Below are 19704 nucleotides of genomic sequence, written 5' to 3' on the forward strand. Positions count from 1 at the left end.
ACTCCTGGTTAGTGGGGCATGCAGTACTGTGCTGCTCTCAGCTACACAGAATTTTAATGAGGGAGTCTCAAGGTTTCCATAAGCTTAGGTACCCTGGCATGGCTTCAGCAAGATCAGGTTTTGGTCATTCTTGTCAAAAAAAGCCCTAAAGCCTGTTGTGAATCAGAAAAAACAGTTGTTTTCCTGGACTTCAGTGGAACATTCAAACCTTGATATCTTCAATTCCTCAATGGTTTGTTCTGTCACGTGACTATAGCCCAGATCCATATGGTACATCTGACCTTGCGGGCAGTTCAATAGACCTGAAACTGTCAGGAAAGCACCAATTCCCACAGAAACAGAATAGCTATTTCACCCTAGGTTTTCCCCACTGCTCTTCCCAGTGAGGATAAGTCAGATAAAGAGCAGCCCTCTGTCCAGCACAGAATAGAGAGAGAACCAAATTTTTGTGTCCATTAGCAATGCTATTCTGCAGCCAGGCTCTCCGCAACACAGTGAAAATCCTACACAAGATTCTTTTTTCTGACTCTAAGCTAATTTCAGCTTTAATACTTCCCCTCAAAATCAATGCAGAAGCAACACTACCAAAACCATCTCTCTGAGCTGCTCTTCCTCATTAATATAATCCTACCATGATACTTAAGCCTATTTCATCCACTAGGAATAAAAAGTTAATGTGCACAAAACCCAGCAGTGTTAATTTAAAATTTACAAAGAGTATAGATTAAATGCAAGGATTAAGAACAGCAGATATCTTAAAGGTTCTTCCCACTCACATGGAAAACTTTTTCATCAACAAATTCCTTTTACTTCAGAGTTTTGGAAGTTGTTTTGCAATCTGACTTCAAGAAAAATGTAAGATCTAAAAATATGTTCACAATCTGTTGCACAATAGCTACAGAAGAAATACAGTGCAATAATTAGATAATTATAGTTAATAACTCATCACTACTTTCCCACCACTTTCTTCTCCCTCTTCAGAGTAATGAAAGGAAGAAACAAGGAAAGTTTTACACAAGACACCTTCAGGCTTGTAAGCTTATTTTTCAAATCATGTCTTGTCATGGAAGCTAGTATTACTCACATGGATGCATTTAAAGCCTTGGCACACTTTCTACGGAAAGGCTGAACATACCCTTTTCAGTTTCGTGTATATAATCACAGCATTTATATCATGAACTCTAGAAATGCTTTGATAAGTCAACGGTCTCCAAAGCCCTCCACAGAGCCGCGTCACATGCAACGGTAGAAACTCTCCCCCTCTACCTTTCCTAGAGTAGGATGTACATACCCTTATTGCCCCTATACTACCTATGGCATCCAAAGTGGACAAAACTGCTCAAAAGCCCTCTTGGTTGATCAGCGCAGAAAGACCATTTTACTGTATAAACTCATTTTCTTTGTGCAAGCTGCTCTGTACATGCCAGGTGTAAGACTAGAGCTGACATTAGCGCATGCAGCACAGACATTATCCAGTTCACTTCATGGAACAGAGCCCTGATAGGCAATAGTTATGTTTTTACATAGAGATCACATCTTTCTCTTTCACAAGAGATTAAAAAGAAGGTAGAAATTTTTGTTGCTGTTTTTTTTTGTTTGTTTGGGTTTTGGTTTGGTTTGTTTTTTTTTTTTTTTTTTTTTAAATCATCTGTTTCCAAGGCAGAACACTCTACATTTTTTCCAGCCATAAGCAGAGGGTAGGAGAAAAGAACTGCTAGCAGAAGGAAAGCTATTGTGACAGTTGTCCTAGCAAACTGCCTGTGAAGGCTAAAATATGTGCATGCACTCCCCAAGCCTTTAGGCAACTATCCCACATATCCTTGTAATTTCTCTGGGAATTAACATATTTCTTGACAACTTGACTTAGAGACTGCATATGCATAAGGGAACAGACAACAGTCAAATCACATTGCTCTGGTTGGCTCAGTGACTCAGGCTCTGGCCTTTCTCTGTGAAGGGACAGCTTGGATCACCCAACATGCTTGACTTTGAGACAATTTCAAAACCCAGTTTTGGTCAAGTAGAAGCTGGGGTGAAGCCACCATGTCTCATAAATCCCAGGTGACAGAGTCCTTACTGTCTTAAGTGTCTGTTCCAATGTTTAACAGTGTTGACAATTAATCAGTGTCTGAATTAATTGTCAGCCAAAGTAACCAGTGTCTAAATAGTGTCAGAATTGGACTTCGTTTTTCAGCTACAAAGTTTAGATGTTTTCATCAAAGGACCTAAGAAATCTTTTGGTACAAGTTCCCAGACTTTGGCAGGCACTGTAGTCCATGAACCAGTTTGCTTGTCCCTTTCAGAAGTTCCTCTCATTAACATTTCTCAGTAATTTGCATTTTCTGGCTCAGATTTTTTTTCAGCATTCTTAGCTTGTTAACACCAGATTTTGATAGCATCCAAGAGTTTAATGACCTGTAGAGACTGCAGTCACTGCTTGTTCATTTGCAAAAAAGAATAGCCCGATGCTGAGGCTAAGATCCCATAGGCCAGGATGGATGGAGAGGGCATCACCGTCTTGACTTACAAGGGCACGTTCTAAACTGCTATTCTTCCTAGCAGCAGGAAAAGTTATGAGTTTTGAGCAGCCAGTGGATTCTGCTAATCTAACCCAGGTACTTACATGATACAGAGCCAGGACTGCTGATACTGCACCCCTGTGACTGTTGCTGTGACCCCTTGAATTGTGTCTGATAAGAGATGAACTAGGAAAAGAAGAGAGGGAAACATTACAGGCTGTCCATACTTGGTTTGCAACTGCAAATAATATTTGCTTTCAAATGGAAGCTGAGTACTAATACCAAGCATACTTATTTATCTGCACAGTGGATTGATGCAAGGGTGGGGGGTGACAACAAAGAAAGATGGAAACATTTGTTCTGATGCTTTTGAATTCTGTCCTTAAACTATTCACAGCTCGGAAAGGCAGCTGTTTTCTCCTCCCAACATCAACCTACTGCAATATTAGGTTATTAGATTAGCATTACTCACGCACACACAAAGAGACAGGACTGGAAGAGGCATCGCCTTCTGAATCCCCTGCCCTCTCTCCCCCTCTTCCTAATTACTGTTCTCATTATTTTATGGCACTGCTTAATTTTTCTTTATTGGCAGAAAGCCTAAATTAAAGAGATTATAAATGCAAAGCTCTAAGATAGGTAGCAAGAAGTAACCAAAGCATGAACATGCTTACTACATGCTCAGGACTTGACATATCTGTTAAACAAATTCACTCAGGCTGTGACAGTTACATTTGAGGTGCGATGTACATGTTTGTATATTCATTCCTGTTGACTCTGAAACATCATGGGTGCCTACAGAGAAACAACGCTTAGTTAAGCTTCTTTACATCTTGGGCTACAAGGTAGTGTTTTAGACTACGCTATGACATTTGTTGATAGCTTAAGATGACACGTGAGCCAACAACGTTGGCTAGGGCTGCCCTAGTTGAGTTTCTGGAGAAAAACAAAGCGCCTCTCAGCCCTTCCAGTAGGCTGGGAGCAATGTGAAGGCTCAGCCCTCCCCAACCAATTACTCAGCCAAAGCTGGCAAAATTCCCCAGCCTGTGTGAATTCAGATGCAGAATCACAAGGCTAAGGAGCCATTTCTGAAGAGACACCAGCAAGCGTGTCTCTGCTGAAGAGCATCAGACACTTGTCTGAGGACAAGCACACCTAAGGGGTCCAAACAGACAAGACACTCCAGTGCTGCAGAATTCTTACCCCAGAGAACACCACTGTGTGTCATCTTAATGAAATAGGGGCAAGACTCCACAAAAAAAAAAACCCATAAAAATCCTGGAGAAATAAGACCCCTTCAGTCTGAGTGACATGGAAAAATAAACCCCTAGTGTCACATGCAACATGCAAGTCTGGAGACCATGCAGTAGTGAGTGTTCAACACACCACCAATGGAAAGGCTAACAACTTAACAGTAACCCACAGGTAAAAGCAAATCAAGAGTTGATTACCGTTCCCTTCTCGTGGGGTCCCTGAATCCGTGAATAAAGTGCTCATGATTTTTTCAAAGTTGCAGCTTGGCTCCATGTTCTCAGGATCTTCAGCAAAGTGTTTCAACATCTCTCGAAGAACATCGTCCAAGGAGGTGGCTGTTTCATCAAGGATGATGCTGGCTCTGGCCAAGAACCCATCCAGGTCTCGGTGGGCTCTGACTTCCTCCTCAAAATTCTTTAATTTCAGGTACTGTGTTAAGAAGAGGTCAGAGCATTAGACAGCTATATGCAATACCTAATGGCAAAGATCTTGGATCTGTGTAGTTCACAAGCAGTTTTGCAGAGGTTACTTACTGCCACCCAACCAGTGATTCTGGAATCACTTTGACCATTCAGATCACATTATAGAAGAAAAGGAGTTTTATGCATTACACATTAATGCATTGAAGGTTTGCATTTTCAAGGCTTATCCTAACAGAGTGCTTATAGGTGAATGCCTATGCACCATATATATACCCTGACATAGAAAGCAGAATTTTAAAAAATTAGGTCTTTTACCTAGGTTAAAGTACATAAGCCAGCCTAAAAGCAAAATTCTTAAGGTAGCCTTTAAAATCCTCTTCAGGTTTAAATAGTTCAAGAAGTTTGCAGAAACATGGGAAAAGTTATTTGGAAGAAGTGGACTCTGTTCTCAACAGCATGAAAAGTTACCAGTATACATCTCGGTGCAACCTAACGCAGTTTTTCTCAAACCGGGAACCATCTCTCCCCAGTGCTCCCAGTCAGGAAGCCTGAAATGGGAGATGGGGAATGCCATCCAGCCCATCACCTTTTTCAACACTTCCTAAATTTCTATTGTTCCCACTCCCAAGAAAGTTTTATTCCTTTGTGCATAACATTTAGCTTTGAATCAATTAAAAAAAAAAACAAAAACAACTAAACAACAAAAAAAACCAGCAGCGGCTGAAACTGTCTCAACTACCTGCTGGTTTCCTCCGCTGTCCCACACTTGTTGGCCTTGAGATGGAAGAAACAGCCATGCTATATTACAGAACCTCAACTCTTTTCTGTATTTGTCAGCTGTGACGTTTGTTAATTGAGGAATCAAACTCCAAATGCATCGTTGCCATTTCACAGTCCTTGGAAATCCACACACAGAGTTAGCACTCCCAGTACCAGTCAAGGACTGACAGTCCCGTCCTCTCCTTCAACAGCTTAAGATTGAGTAAGGAAATGGGAACTGCGCTTTGTTATATGGATCTTCCTTCCAATGGGAAACCAGCCAGGCTTGAATGCATGTTGAGGACCAGATTGTCAAGATACATTTAAAGCCTCAGCTCCCCTTAAGCTCAGTAAGAATCAAGCTCTGAATTGCTTTACAAGTCTGACACCAAGTTACCTCCACAACCAGGACCTTGGCACATTCTCCCCCAAGTTATGGGACCACCCCAGAGCCTGAGTCATGGATACCCTCCTCTCACACGTACCCTCTCTACGTTTTCCATTTATAGCCTAGACACAGGGAAAAATGCTAGTATCTCACTAATTACTGTAATTATCACAGCAACTATCAAGTTGTCAGTACACATCCATTGCAATTAGCACTGTTTTACTTCACATCAATCACTTCTTACATAGCATCCTTGAGAGGGAGGATCCTCTGAAGGATTTCAGCTCCCACCCCAAAGGCTTTGTTGCCATCTGCTCTTAGGAGAGGAGACAGTGACACAACTACATCACAACTCCACCTAAAAGAGACCACCTAACTGCAAGTGGCCAAGTCAGTCTCAAATTATCACTGCATGAGAGCAGGTTAAAACACCTAACACCATCCGTAACACTGGTGTTCATGGGGTCACCAGATGACCAGCAACCGCCTCCCAAACGTAACTCATTCCAGCTTGTCTGGCATGCAGAGTCCAACCTAGGAGGTAGGTTCAAACAGCAAAGAGGCCAAATGACCTAGACATGATTTAACAAGGTGGATGGCAGAGGAGGCACCCAGGGAGGCATGAGGAAGGTTAGGAGCATCAGCGCTGAGGAGCTTTCAAAACAGCAAGAGTGGCTTCGTATCACCAACTTCTCCCATGCATGACAGAAGCCACCAGAAGCAGAACAGTGGAAGCAGAAAGTTGAGGGATAGCTGAGGGACAGCAGAAATGAATCAAAGGCATTCAGAAGAGGGCTATTATCTGCCCACATCTCCATCAACACTGATCCTCCAGCAAGCTGTGCATGACAGCATCATTTGTTTGTTGTGGCAGGACAGCACTGTCAGCAGCTTACTGCAAGTCAGAAGGATTCAGCTCCAGCTCTGCCAGAGGCTTCAGGCAATGCCTTGGGTAAATAATTTTCCATGCCAGTCCTGTTTTACTCCCCTCCTCCTGGTCCCTCATGGGAAATAGGGGCAATACCCATCCTTATTATTACTCCCGTAACATTGGGGAAGATATGCACATCAAACATCACAAGGCAACTAACCACCATGGAAGGATATAAATACATCACTCCCTGAGACAAACCAAAATCAAATTAGCAAAAGCACTGGTACAGCAATGCCTCAAAAGATAGCTCAAACAGAACTGTTCCAGTCAGGACACCTGGTGGTTTCCAGTAAGATTAATGATTGCTCCTTCACAAATATTTTTAGCTAGATAGTCAAGCCACACCAGGATACTTGATGCTGGAGACTTGATGCCGAAACTGCTTAGCAAGAAACCCAAGACAGCTACCTAATAGCTGCTTTAATAGCACTGAGTATCCTTGATTGCAAAGCTGCACATTGCATCATGGCAAGAACAGAGGCTGTTGTGCCAAAGGGGAAACACACTGAAACAACCTCCCTTAACTTCAAGAAGGTCTCTTGGCCAAAGTCACACGCTATCCGTACAAAAAAGAGCTCTCAACATTCATCAAGAAGGCCCAAAACACAATTTCTCTGCTGGGTGGCTGCTCTGGAGGCCACCTCCACTTACAGACACTGCAAGAACCTTACAAGAAGGAGTGTCCAAGCAGCATATTGTCCTGAGCAGAGCTCTACCTATGCTCTTGCCATGGTCACTTGGGCCAATTCCCTCAAACACACTGTGATGGTGATTAAATAGTTCAAACCATGTCAAGGAGCTTCTCCTTATTTATGCCTACCAACTGCCATGCCAGATAGCAACTTGCCCAAGACACAGATTGCTCTTCCAGCATTCCTGAGGGGGCACAAGAACTACAGGCTACCACTAGAGACAGGGAGAACCTAGCAGGGAAACATCTCCAGACAAAGCTTCTGACCTGACCACTTTTCTGCTAGCAATTCCCCCCTCCCAGACACTCAAAGCCATCTCCTCCATGACTCAGGTCCCAATTTCCTTTTTATTTGAAGTGCAAAATTGCCACTCGTCCTCCCTGGAAGCAAAAAACTAGCAATAGTATCTTTTCTCAAGCCCTGCTAAAGCATGCTAGCTCTCTGGCATTTGTTGCTCAACAGCACACTAAAATGTTCAAGCATGAACTATAGGCCAGAAAAGCAGGAATCTTACAGCTCTAAAAAGAAAAAATAAAATAGAAGAGACACTTATGTGTTAGCAGCTTCCAACTATTTCTTATCAGAGGTAGATCCTGCATTTGGGCTTAGAATTTGCACTTTTAAGTGATTAAGTTCTTAGGTTACTTTCAGTCAAGTGCATACAACTCAGAGAACCTTGGCACTAGTATTAGACAAGACAAACTACTGACAGAGACATTTCCATTCCTGAGCACAGAATAGCTTATTTTAACTTCTATGACTTAATATCAAGTTACATTTAATTTTTTTGTTGGTGCTGGGTTTGGTTTGGGGTTTTTTTTGTTTGATTGGGGGTTTTGAGTTTGTTTGGGGTTTTGTGGGGTTTTTTTTGTTGTTGGTTTTTTTTTTTTCTTTTGGCAAGGTTTCTTCTACTAATTCAGCTATTCTTCACACTATTTTTCATCCCCCTACTAATTCAGCCTGCTGAAATACCTTTTCAGGACTTGAGCTGTCTCAGAGGCCTAAAGAAAAGCAGAGTTAGAGAGCTCTCTGGTATTCCCTAAAAAGCCCCCAAGGCTTTGTTACACAGATTTAGGAACCCAAGTTACAACCTTCAACAAAGCCTGCACTACATGATTTACCAGGATCAGCAACACTACAAGTTTTCATGCAGCCAGCCAGCCCCTCCAACCAGCAGACGAGGCAAGAGTCAAGACAACTTAAAGTACTAGGAGCCATGCCTCACAGCCCCAAAGACCAAGACTTCACGTGGTATTAAATATCAACCCATTTCCTCTCTGCATACTTTCTGCGTACTTTCACAGTCAGAGGTTTGTAGTAATACAGCCTACATGAGGGTTTTTTTGTATTTTCACCTTATCATTATTGAGTTAGGGTCTCAAGAGCAAGTGTAAACTAAGTGTTGTTTCCTAATCGTCCTCCTAGACTACATGTTTCCAGGGAATTCACTCCTGCTGAACCTCGTGAAGGCAGACCTGCTTAGCTGGAATAAACAGGAAACCAAATCACAGCAATGTCTATTGGGTGTTTCTGCTTTCGGCTCAAGAGGAGCTCAGCAGCCTGAATCTCTGTGGTGTATGCTTGGATCCCTTTGCAGGCAGCTGCAGAAGAGAAAGTGATGAATTAACATGTCAAGGAATTGTCTGGGACAAAAAGCAGTGGAACAATCAGTATTACAGAGAAATTGTTTGGAGAACGAGCAGCACATGGCTTTTTAGGTTTAAAGAAAGACAGAGGAATTCAAGGAGAGAGGCATTAACATGCCTTCTGTTTAGGCCAGTAGAAACCACCTCCTCACACCCCCCCCCCAGCATTTCAAGATTCTTTTCTCTGCTTCTAGATGATCAAAAAAATAAATTGATCACACAGCATGCCTACTTACCTTCCTTGATGTGTGCAGTAACACGCAGCCAGCACTTTCACTTTCAGCTGGAAAGGGGAAAAAAATAAAATAAAATCAGAAGAGTGTACTATCACAGGTACCTGACAGGCAACAAGAACCAAGCAGAAGGCTCAGAACAAGGTGAAGTATCACTTTCTTGGCAGAGAATGATCTCTGGAGAAAAGCAGAGAATCAATTTTTACAACATTTTGCATTCTGGAAGTGTAAACCAAGTGTAGGAGCAGCCTTTGGCATTATCTGATCAGTTGGGGTTTGTGTCTTACAGCTTTTTTTGTTTTGAGGTTTGGTTTTTTTCAGATTCCCTATGTATTTCTACTCTTCGCTTCTCCCCCTACCCCCTGCCTCCTCCAAAAAAATCTAACTCCTAATCCTTTAGGTAATCATTTAATCCAATGCATCATTGTTTGATAGATTGAGGCTAAGATTGCACGAGTCACGCTCATTTGGAAACCATTCTTGTCCTCATTAAAGAGTCAACAATAACACCCAGGCACTTCCAAGGGAGCAGGCTGTGAGAGATCACACGCAGTGACTTGAAGATGAGCACATTAATGTCCTGTCAACTCACCACGCTGCCTCCATAAATCTAAGCGTAAAGCAACAGAGTTCTTGGGAAAGAAAACTGCTGTTTAGAGACTATAAATGTCACTTAATATGCAGCTGAGATACAGGGACAAGGGTACCCGGGAAGTTCCCAGTTCAAACTTCCAAGTGCCAACATTAACATTTTCTTCGGGTACCTATGAAGCAATTTTTGGGGTATAAGCTAAAAAACCAAATAAAACTCAGGGGTTTTTTTTGCCACAAGACCACTCCATACTGCTTACATCCAAGGCAGCTTCTCTGCAGCATCACTAGTACCACAGGTACTGTCCATGCATCCTTCTCCTTAAGTCCTCATCTTCACACTCCCCCCAAAACCCACAAGACTGAGCTGCTACCAAAATTATACATGAAACACGTGAACAGTTTTCATTCAAATGAGAGTAGTGACAGCATGGAAAAAACCCACTGAAGACCAAAAACTTTTCCAGAGAGACCAAGCTGTGGAAAAGTACAGAGATGTAACACAGAGTTACAGCTATTCAGATGAGGTTTTTGCTTCCTTTCCAGATCTGGACTTCCAAATCCTAACCCATAAGAACTCCTGCAATGCCATTTCACAGGCTGACCACACACACAGGCACCTTTAAGCCCAGACCTACTACCCCTCCAAAAAATAAGCTGAGGACGCAATTCACATGAAAACACCAGAACTCCAAAAAAGCACATCATTTTTTTTGCACACAGAAAGCTGCTTTAACCAAAACCATCCCTGATCAAACAGGAATTCAAGTCATGTCCACAGTGGGGTTAAAAGGCTGCAACTCAAACTGGGAACAGAGTTGACTGCAGTAGAGAAGAGGGGAAGGATTACCTTCATCCTCCACTAAACAAAATAAGCTGGTTCAGAGGCTTTGGCTACCTCACCCAACTTCTCCCAAAGTTCACTCGGATGCTGTACGTGAGATTAAAAGCAGCACTTAACTAGACAAGTCTGTTGGTACAACAGTCCCAATTATTAGTGGTTTTGACACATCCTTTGGAAGAGAAAAACTGTTTCATCTAAAAAATGCTATTTATTATTAAAAAGCAAGCACCCAAATAAACCAGAAACATCAAGCGTTTTCCCCAGGCTCTTACATTTGTAGTTCTCCAATGCTCACTTATTCAGCTTACAGCCTAATTACACATGCAAAAGCATGCTGGAAGATTTGGGAGCCATAAATATTCACGGAGGAGAAAACATGTTTTGGTTTTTCTGCTCTTGCAAGAAATAGTTCTAGAAAGACAAAAAATGCCCACAACCCTGAACAACAGCAAGCAGGTGCTAAAAAGATATCTGCGTATCCGCAGTCTGTTCTTAAGGATGCACGCGAACGCAACAGAAATTCATGCTGTCCTTTCATCACGCAGCAACTCTTGGTTCCTCTTATCGGTTTCAAGCACGTATCAATCTTCTGCACTGACAGCTCTCTCAGGTACTCATCTCAGATGAGCAAAGTGTTGCTTTATCAACACAAGCAAAACCATCTAATTACATCTGTCAGACCGGGATCTTTCAAACTTCTCAAAAAAGCTGTTTTGGGTATGGAGAAGATGCTTTGTAAGGCCCAGGACCTCATTCATCATTTCATCCAAGCAATACGTCACTCAGACTTCATCTAGGGAAAGGAGACAGCTGCATACGGCCATCCCAGTTCCGGGCTGTTATCTAAAAGGCTCACTGGAGTGCTATAACATTACTCGGGGATAGCAGCAAATCCAGTGGAACATGAAAAATAGGGGGGAAAAAAATATGCAGACACTTCCCAAGTGCTCTTCTGCCTGGCTTAGGAACCACCCGTTTCCTTACCGCAGGGGAACCCACTAGGCAGTGTGGGATAAAACATGAGGTTGCCTGTGACACATCCAGCGGGAAATAGCTTGGCTAAAGCCCAAGACCAACCACCACCAGCCTGCCACTCATCTCCTCCTCCTTCACGGCATTATCGCTGCTTCCCTCCAGTCATGCAGGGCTGAAAAGATGCAACACGCTTGACCCTTGCACCTCCACAGAGGAGCCCTTCACAAGGACAAAATGGATACAGAAAACCATGGATTCACCCTCTGCTGAGAGGGAAGAAACTACCCATTGATCATCAACTACATCTCACTACCAGGAGTGATAACTAGATCTCATACCTCAATGTCAGGATTAAGCTTACTTAAACAGAAAGGTCAGGGACACATAAAATTTTCATTTCTATTTTTGTGGTCCTCCTTGCTGGACAAATGAGGCTGCAAAAGCCTATTTTCAGCAAGCTAGCTAGCTAGAGACATTATTGTCTCTGTCCTCGTACAGAGTTAAAGGAGAGCTGCCAGGGGTGGCCGACCTTATCTGTTAGGCTGCGCTCCAGGTCCTGCCCAGGGGAAAACCAAAAAAGTCAGCAACGCATCTCCGACATCCCCTGGCAGCCACATCAAGGCGACACGCATATCCCGAATTTCTAGGATGCATGCACACAAACACGCAGCATTACTGAATACGCTACAAGTGACTCGCTGGGAGTTCACTTCAGTTTTAGCAACACTGATGAATTATCAACATCAGACTTACACTTGTGGTCTCGTGTCAGCACATTCAAAGCCCTGCCAGGGCACTGTGGCATGCCTCCATTTTTTATCTCCCACCATTTGCAAAAGAACAGGACCCATCCAGCTTCTCGACATGAACAAGGAGATTTAATACTTGCAAGCGAGAACTGTAGCAGGAAATTTATTTCCTATACTCCAGAGCTGTTTCATTCCAGCTGCCCTTTACATAACATCCCTGATAGCAACCCAGAGAAATGAAATCCCTTACTTGCTTCCCCTCCACCCCTGTTTAGATAATGACATCTATGCAAAGACAACCCTGAAAACAAACCCATGAAAGTCATATGCCAAAGTTTAAGGCTTTTCACCTTTTGCCTTAAGAGATCTCCTTTCACTTAAGATCTCCTTTCCATCCCTTCTCTTGTACAGGCCCCCAGTGCTGCCCTTAACACCTGAGAAGACCCAAAAGTCTTTGAAGTGAAGCCACCACTGGATGTCTATAGCATCTTAAGACCATATTTTTCTTGGTGATAAAGGAGCAGAAATTAGAGAGCAGGAACTTTTTGGCTGTACAGGTGTCAGTGCATGTTACTTTAGATCTACCAGCACAGTAAATAGGCTACTAAATCAGAGCAGAATACTGCATTAGCACTACCATGGTTTTTCTCAGCCAATTTTCTCAGAAAATACCAAGGATCTTGTGTAAGTGGAACTATTTAAGGTTTGAGGGTTTTTATTATAAAATCCCCTTTTCTATCTGGGCTTTCTTCTGCGGTCTGAGCAAATCTAAGCCTCATTCACTTCTGTTGAGCCACACTGCAAGCAGCAAAAACTGTTCTGCTTTTAGAATCTGTTGCCTTAAAAAAATAAATAAAAACACATCAGCACATGGCATGACAGGAGCTTGTTAGGAGCAGTGGAGATACCTCTAACTCACCACTGGCAGTGAGGGCTTGCACAAGCAGGATCTCAAGGGGATCCTCTGTTTTGCTGTCCTGCCGCGGCTATGCCAAGTCCGGACTCATCCCCATCAGACTTGAGCAATTTTCGTTAAATATCGTTAGATAAATAATTGTGCCCCAACTGTCCCACATTTCCACGATAGGGTGGTGGGCTGAGCTGCAGCAGAAAGCCTAAAAATCAGCTGGGTTCATCCTTCTTAAACCAACACCGAGGTTAAAGGTAGGTGGGAATACGCAACTAGCTGCAAGTTTCTGGAGCAGGCTGGAAAAGAGCAGGCAGGGTGGGGAGGAAAACCTCACCTGAGTAATGCTCAGCACAGATATCACAACAGCTGGGCAGGTGAAGGATTATCACCTCACACTCCTCTCTGGCCATTGCAGGGGAATTGGAAAGAGGTGGACAGCATAGACTGACCAGGGCTCTTGCACAGAGCCAGGGACAAGATAAGAGCGCCGAGCGCTGTGTCACTTGTCACACCCTCCAACTCCTCATACATGCACACGCTACAAAAGCAAAATGTTTTTTGTTTTTTTTTTTTAAAAGCTGCATTAGGTTTTGTCATTAAGGTTGAGGCAGGGGGGAAAAAAGGTTTCCATGCCAACTGGAGGGACAGGGTGCTCAAAATGCCAGGGGAAGCTGCCCTGAAGCAAACCCAAGGTGAAGCACCTAGAAGAGAGAACACTGCCTTCATGCAGAACCACTCGCATTACCCAACCCCCCCGCACCTCCCTTGGCTTCGTAAGCACCGCTTTGAAAACACCCTCGTCAGGAAATTCGGAGGGAGGCCATCTCCCCCCCCACGACACAATCGGTGTATCCACTTTCCATTATAGAGTATAGGAAGCTTCGGGAGCCCAACATCCCACGCTGACATCAAACTGCTAAAACAGGAGTTATCAGATGGAACGCGTGGGTCAGCATTGTGCCTCGAGACATAAAAAGGACCTTGGTATTAATGTGAGGAAATGTGACTATTGTGTGCAGAATGATACCCATTCAGGCCCAGACCACTTGTCTCTGGACGCTACTCTCTCTGGAATATCCTTGGCGCCAGCATCTAGCATTTCTCCTCGTCCCCTTAAAGAAAAAAAAAGTCATCTCGGCAGGGGCTGGGCCATGAGTTAGAGGGCTGTGTTTTGCTCGGAGCGGCAGCAGCAGGCGTGCACGTGCGTGCCTCTGGAGCGGATTACAGGAAACTGTTGATTCTCCGTATCTAGGAATGATCAATTGTCCAGAGGGTGGAACAGGCTTTAATTTCTCATGTAGCGTAAATCACGTTCCGTTATTTCCCCCACACACCCCGACAAAGCCACATCCTGCTTTCCAATTGGCTTTTTGCTGCCACCAGGATTTTGCCATCTTCCCCCCCAAAAATGCTTCAGGCACCTACCTGCAGCTAAAGCCACCAGTATGAGCATCAGCTGTAAGTGGCAATGCATACTGCAAAAGTTGAACAGCTACAGCTCCACAAATCCCTGAAAAATTGTGCCCAAGTTTAAGAAAAAAAAAATCTGTGCAAACCCCTCTACTGCAATCTGGGGAAAGGAGGAGAAGGTGAATTGTTTTAAAACCCCAAACTGCAAGAACAAGGTCCAAATGATGAAAATATTTGCCTGGCTGATTTAAGGGAGCTCTCAAGCAGGTAAGAACACTGTGACTGACAGCAAGGCTGTGGCCCCGCACGCTTTGCGGGCCCACTGCACTAAGCGAGGCTCTCATTGCCTGTCCTCCGTCTTTAAGGCTTTACCTAAACCAAATTGCCATATTCGTTTGCAGGGATTTCCAAGCATGCTGCAAATAAAGCAGCAAGTGGTTGAATCCCCTAGCTTGATGTTTCTTCAAACAGGCTGAAGGGACACAGGTATGAATGCTTGCAACGCAGGCTCCAGAAGGATTTATGGAAAAGCCCATATGTAAAATACCAAGAGACAGTCAGATTCACACCCACGTAGCACTAAGACCGAAGGGTTAATACAATTCTAGCTAGGTGAGAGAATAGGAAAGCAGTTGTAAAGCCACATATGAGCCTGCAAGCCAATAGACAGCTAACCTGGTAGCTATGAAATAAGCAGGGCTTGTAGCACACTGGTCTGGAAAGAGGTCCCCCCCACTGCACACCAAACTCACTGATGCTCCTCATCCTCTCTGGCACAAATTCCCAGGGAACAGAGCATCAAGCTGGATTTTTCACTTGCAGCACAGGAACGGTAACATCCCTGCTCCTGTGGTGGGGGTCCCTCTCCGACCTCAGGCAAAGGGTGTCAGGGAAAAGGGACTTCATTCGGGACAGGAATGCAGTACTGACTCCTGGCAAAAATACATGCAGCAGGGTGCAGACCTAACATTTTACTTGTATGCTTTTATTGTGACTTCAGAACAAGTCTCAGTCTCTAAAAACCATCCTGATCTTCCCCCTAAAATGCAGATCCCAGGTCCAAAAGCATTCACAGCTTCAGATAAAGACCCACCCTTCATGTTGGAGCTATTAACATTTGCTGAAAGCAGAAGTCTTGCCACCAAAACCTAAGCTGGAAGCATGAGAGGCAGAAGAGACTAAAAAAGCTTTTCATCAGCTATTACAAGGAAGTAATAAAACACCCAGGAGAAAGGACCAAAAGTGTCAAGACCAAGAGGCATATTAGCACCTAGGCATCTGTTCTGATTTGGGCTCAATATTCGATGGAACAGCAGCCTGTATTAATTAAAAATGAGATAAGCCATACCTTAAACCCTACATTTCTTCAAGCTATCCTGTTTTATACACATCTGTGCACACAGCCCAGCATTTTATGACAATGGTTAATTGTCAGAATTTTATGGGCCATGCTATGTTTTGTTGGCTCAACATTCAATCCCACACAGCGATCTTTTTAAAACAGAATTATAGTAAAGTGCATCCAATTATGCTCATAGCAAGCTGTACATCCATCAAACAGAGATTAACAGCTTGACAGGATGATGGCAGAGCTGTTACCGCATCTGTAATTCCACTTACATTGCCCGCCAGCACCCAGACCCTGCGTTACAAGCTCATCCCCTCCCCAGATGGGATTTTTGGATCTTTTAGCCCTACACTAAGGCGGGCAGCAACCTCACAGCAGCTCACCAGAAAAGGTCTCCAGCAGGAGAGAATCTGGACACCACATTCAGCCAAGAGACCGAACTGTGACGACCAGAAAACGCACACAGAGATTCACAGATATTACAGAGCGGCTATTTATCTTTTGCCAAGTCACCTTAGAGGGTTTTTTTTTCCTGCTGGAGATTAAGCAGATGTATTTTATGCAGCAAGTGCATCTGACACTAGGGAGCAAGTCATAGGCAGAACTAGAGAGCCCTCTTTGCAGAAGGTGGCCCATGGTCAGTCCCTTTCTGGCCAGGCAGCAACTCTCCCAGCCCCAGCAAGTGTTGCAATGGGTTGCACGACACAAGAGGGCAATATCGAGCCCTCTCGCACAAGGAAGCCTTTCAGCTCAACAAAGGTTTCACCCAGCTTGGAGAAAGCAAGAAAAATGGGATGGGGAGGGAAAGATGTCATTCCCACACTTGCTTTTCCTCTATGTTTAAAGAGCACCAGAGTATCTTGTATCTGGCACACTAGCTCCCTTGGGGGTTGGAAATGAGGTGTTTGGGGGATCTTGCATTGCCTGGACAAAACTTTTTTTTTTTTTAACCTCCTTTCTTTTCAGCTTGTCTTGTTAGAGGCAAGCACTGCAAGTGCTCAGCTCCATGGTTTTGTTCCAGGAACACAAAACCTGAGTATAAAACAAAACTCCCAGAGAACAGCAGCAATGCAAGGGGACACTTTTCAGAAATGCCCTTGCAGAGTCAGACAAGAAACAGTATGCTCCTGGACATACCTCAGCCATGGCATAGTTAAACCTCATTTCTGGAAAGAGCTTAGGAAGCTTGCAAAGAGGGGGTTTTCTTCAGCAGTTCAGGCTACTTTTGTTAGAAGAGCTTAAGGGGCTCATCTCAGCCACTTTCAAGCACCTGAGAAGTCAGCTTTCCAGGAGGATCAGCTATGCCCTCTGTAGCCAGAGACTGATTTAGTATGTATAAAATCCACTCTGGAAGATGCTTCAGTAAAACCACCTCTGAGAAGGAGTTGACAGCCTAGATGACTTAAACACCTGGAGTCTGAGGAATCCTATGCCTGATGAAGAACCACCTGGATTTTGGCTACATGGACCACTTCGATGTTGTCATGGTAAAAAAAAAAATAAATCTGACTTCACACCTGCCCATACTGAAAGTCTGGACTTTTGCTCTGCCTGAAGCCCGTTTGTAAAACCTCCATCCTTGCATCTGAAAGGGGACTCCAGCACATCAGAAATCCATTTTTCCTTAAAAATTCTAAACATCTCAGCTGAAGAAAAAGGGTACAACTAATACCACCATCACAAACATCAGTGCTTGAGGGAAATAAGGAAGCCTTTTTTGTCCTGTTTTGAATGGAAGGGAAAACACTCATAAAAAGCCCAGGAGGACACACAAGGAAAGTCAGCTTCTTCAGACACAGAAGAATCCACAGCACTTGCATTCCTCATCCCCGAACAATGCACCCCACGGCATTAAGCCCAGACTTGTCATAGCAGAGTACAGTTCCACTTAAATCTTTCAATTAAGATGGCATTTGTAAAATTGCAGGCTTGAAAATTGCTAGATATTATTCCTAAGTTAAAGTCACCGCTCTGATTCAAAAAGTAGACTTTAAGATAGTCAAGCAGAGGTCTGGGCCATGCCTATTCTGCATCACTCTTTCCAATAATTGCTCACTATAGATCAAATAGGATTTGCTTGTAATCTAAAAATAACTTTGAGCAAACTTAAAGGACTCTCGAGTACTGCGACACCAAGGATAATCCAGAGCCCTTGCATTTAATCCCCAAAATTGTCAGTGCCCACACAGGCAGGCTCCAAACTGCCTCCAGCTGCTGGGACAAAACCCAGGCAACTGCTGTGTCCTAGAGCTCTATTTTCCTAAGTGCACAGCATAAAAGCCAAGTTTTGCTAGTCCTCCACCTTCACCATTCAGCATGTGCATTACAGAGGATGTTAAAATGGTGTGCTACGGGCAAAACCAACCTCTAGAACAATCTAGGAATTTTATTCCTTGGTAGCAAGCATTTTGGATTTCTTCACAATTTGTGTTAACTAGGCTGTTTGGAAGTCCCCACCACCTTGCTCCCCATGCTGGGCAAAGTTCCTAAAGGATGCTGGCTTGGCAGGGAGTACACAAAGAGCACAGTTTGGGGCACATATATCCATCTGCAATGTGACTGCTCAACCTCCTCTGTGGCCACTTGTCCTCTATGAACCAAGCCACCACTCAAAGCTGACATGGTGGTTGCCCGAGGGTGGAAGCCCCAAGGGTGTTTTTTGCTGGTGGGTTCACCCCCAGCACCAAACCCTGTCCTCCTCCCCTGCACGAAACTGCCTCAAAACAGGCACAGATCCTACTAAAGCATATTTTGGGGACCTTGGCACTCAGGCCCTCACCTAAAGCAGGTAGTTCGTATTTATAAACAGAGCGTGACACACAACAGCACTTCCCAGTATACAGCTGTGGGGGCCTGACCTCCAGAGGTGTCTAACAGGCTGGTTTTCTCCTCATTTTTGCTACCTGCCTCAACAGAGTAGGTGTAGGGATTGCTTGCCTCCAGCCAGGATGATTAAACCCAAAAGGCACATGTCCTACCCCAAAAATCCCTCTAGACTCTTTCTACCCTTACCGGCTGCTGCAGAGAGCGGCGACTGACCCGGGCGATCCACAGCTCCGACTCACCTCCAGCATTTCAATTAAAATGTGATCAAAAAAAAAAGCCTCCAAAGCCCCAGAGCCATGTCTGAATTATCTACAGGGACCACATGCACCAAAACCCCCTGATTTCTCACTAGAAAGGGCTCTCCTCCAGCCACTAGGCCACAGCAGTGAGAGCAACGGCGAGGCCCCAGGCCCCAAACTCGAGGCCTTTTTAGGAAAAAATAAAAAAAAGGAAGGAGGTGGTGGGGGGGTATGGAGTCAGGACACTTCATGCAGATGGCTGAAGACCCACTCAGCGGCCAGAATTTATTTGTTTTTCCCAAAAAAAATCGCTCCCAACGCGACCCAGGGAGGGGGTTGTCACTCACCGGTGGCATTCGGCGGCACCTCCAGGTTGACATTGACGAAGAAGCGGATGCTGTCCCCCGAGACGATGGAGGAGTTCACCGCGTCGAAGAGCTCCTCGCCCCCCGTCTCCTCCTTGGCCTCGCAGCCATCGTCCGTGTCGCACTTGAGGTAACCTGCCGACGAGACGGGGAGGGCGGTTAGCCGGGCCGGACCAGAACCGCAACGGCCCGATCTGCGGGCACCCCCACCGGTCACAGCCGCCGAGGCCTCGGCAGTAGCCGCGGCCTCCTGAGAGGCTTCTCTCATGCCCTCGACTGGCAGGGGCTGAAAATTATCAATAATCTGCTCTGGCACGTTTTGGGTCGGATTGGGGCGTGCGTCCCAAGGGACGGTCTGGAGCCTGGCCCGGTGACAGCAGGGGCTTCACGCGCCAGCCTGCTTACAGAGTCAAAATGGCGCGAGGGGCAAAGCCAAGAGTCAACGCCTCACTCCTCTCGGTTAAAAAAACCCAGACAAAACCCCAAACAGGACGAAACCTTGGACTGTAAGTGATAAAAGCACCAAGTCACGGCGCAGAAGCGAGAGCTGCGCCACAGCCCTAGCCCACCCTAAACCCAAGGCACTCATCAGCTCGCCTC

The 19704-nt window shown here is 44.7% G+C and overlaps 1 protein-coding gene across 1 annotated transcript in view; it reads right to left on the minus strand.

The window, feature by feature from the left end:
* Nucleotides 1-19372, minus strand: part of SLC4A11 (solute carrier family 4, sodium borate transporter, member 11) — a 66103-nt gene extending 46731 nt beyond the window's left edge. The window contains exons 1-4 of the mRNA XM_010580825.1: nt 19087-19372; nt 8851-8897; nt 3971-4202; nt 2624-2705 (exon numbers count right to left, since the gene is read on the minus strand). Of these exons, the coding sequence (XP_010579127.1) occupies nt 2624-2705; nt 3971-4202; nt 8851-8897; nt 19087-19372 (647 nt within the window). The remainder of the gene's footprint in view (nt 1-2623; nt 2706-3970; nt 4203-8850; nt 8898-19086) is intronic.
* Between the last annotated feature and the right edge of the window lie 332 nt (nt 19373-19704).

This window comes from Haliaeetus leucocephalus, unplaced genomic scaffold, assembly GCF_000737465.1.
Source record: "Haliaeetus leucocephalus isolate CR32 unplaced genomic scaffold, Haliaeetus_leucocephalus-4.0 Scaffold741, whole genome shotgun sequence".
Classification (NCBI taxonomy): Eukaryota; Metazoa; Chordata; class Aves; order Accipitriformes; family Accipitridae; genus Haliaeetus; species Haliaeetus leucocephalus.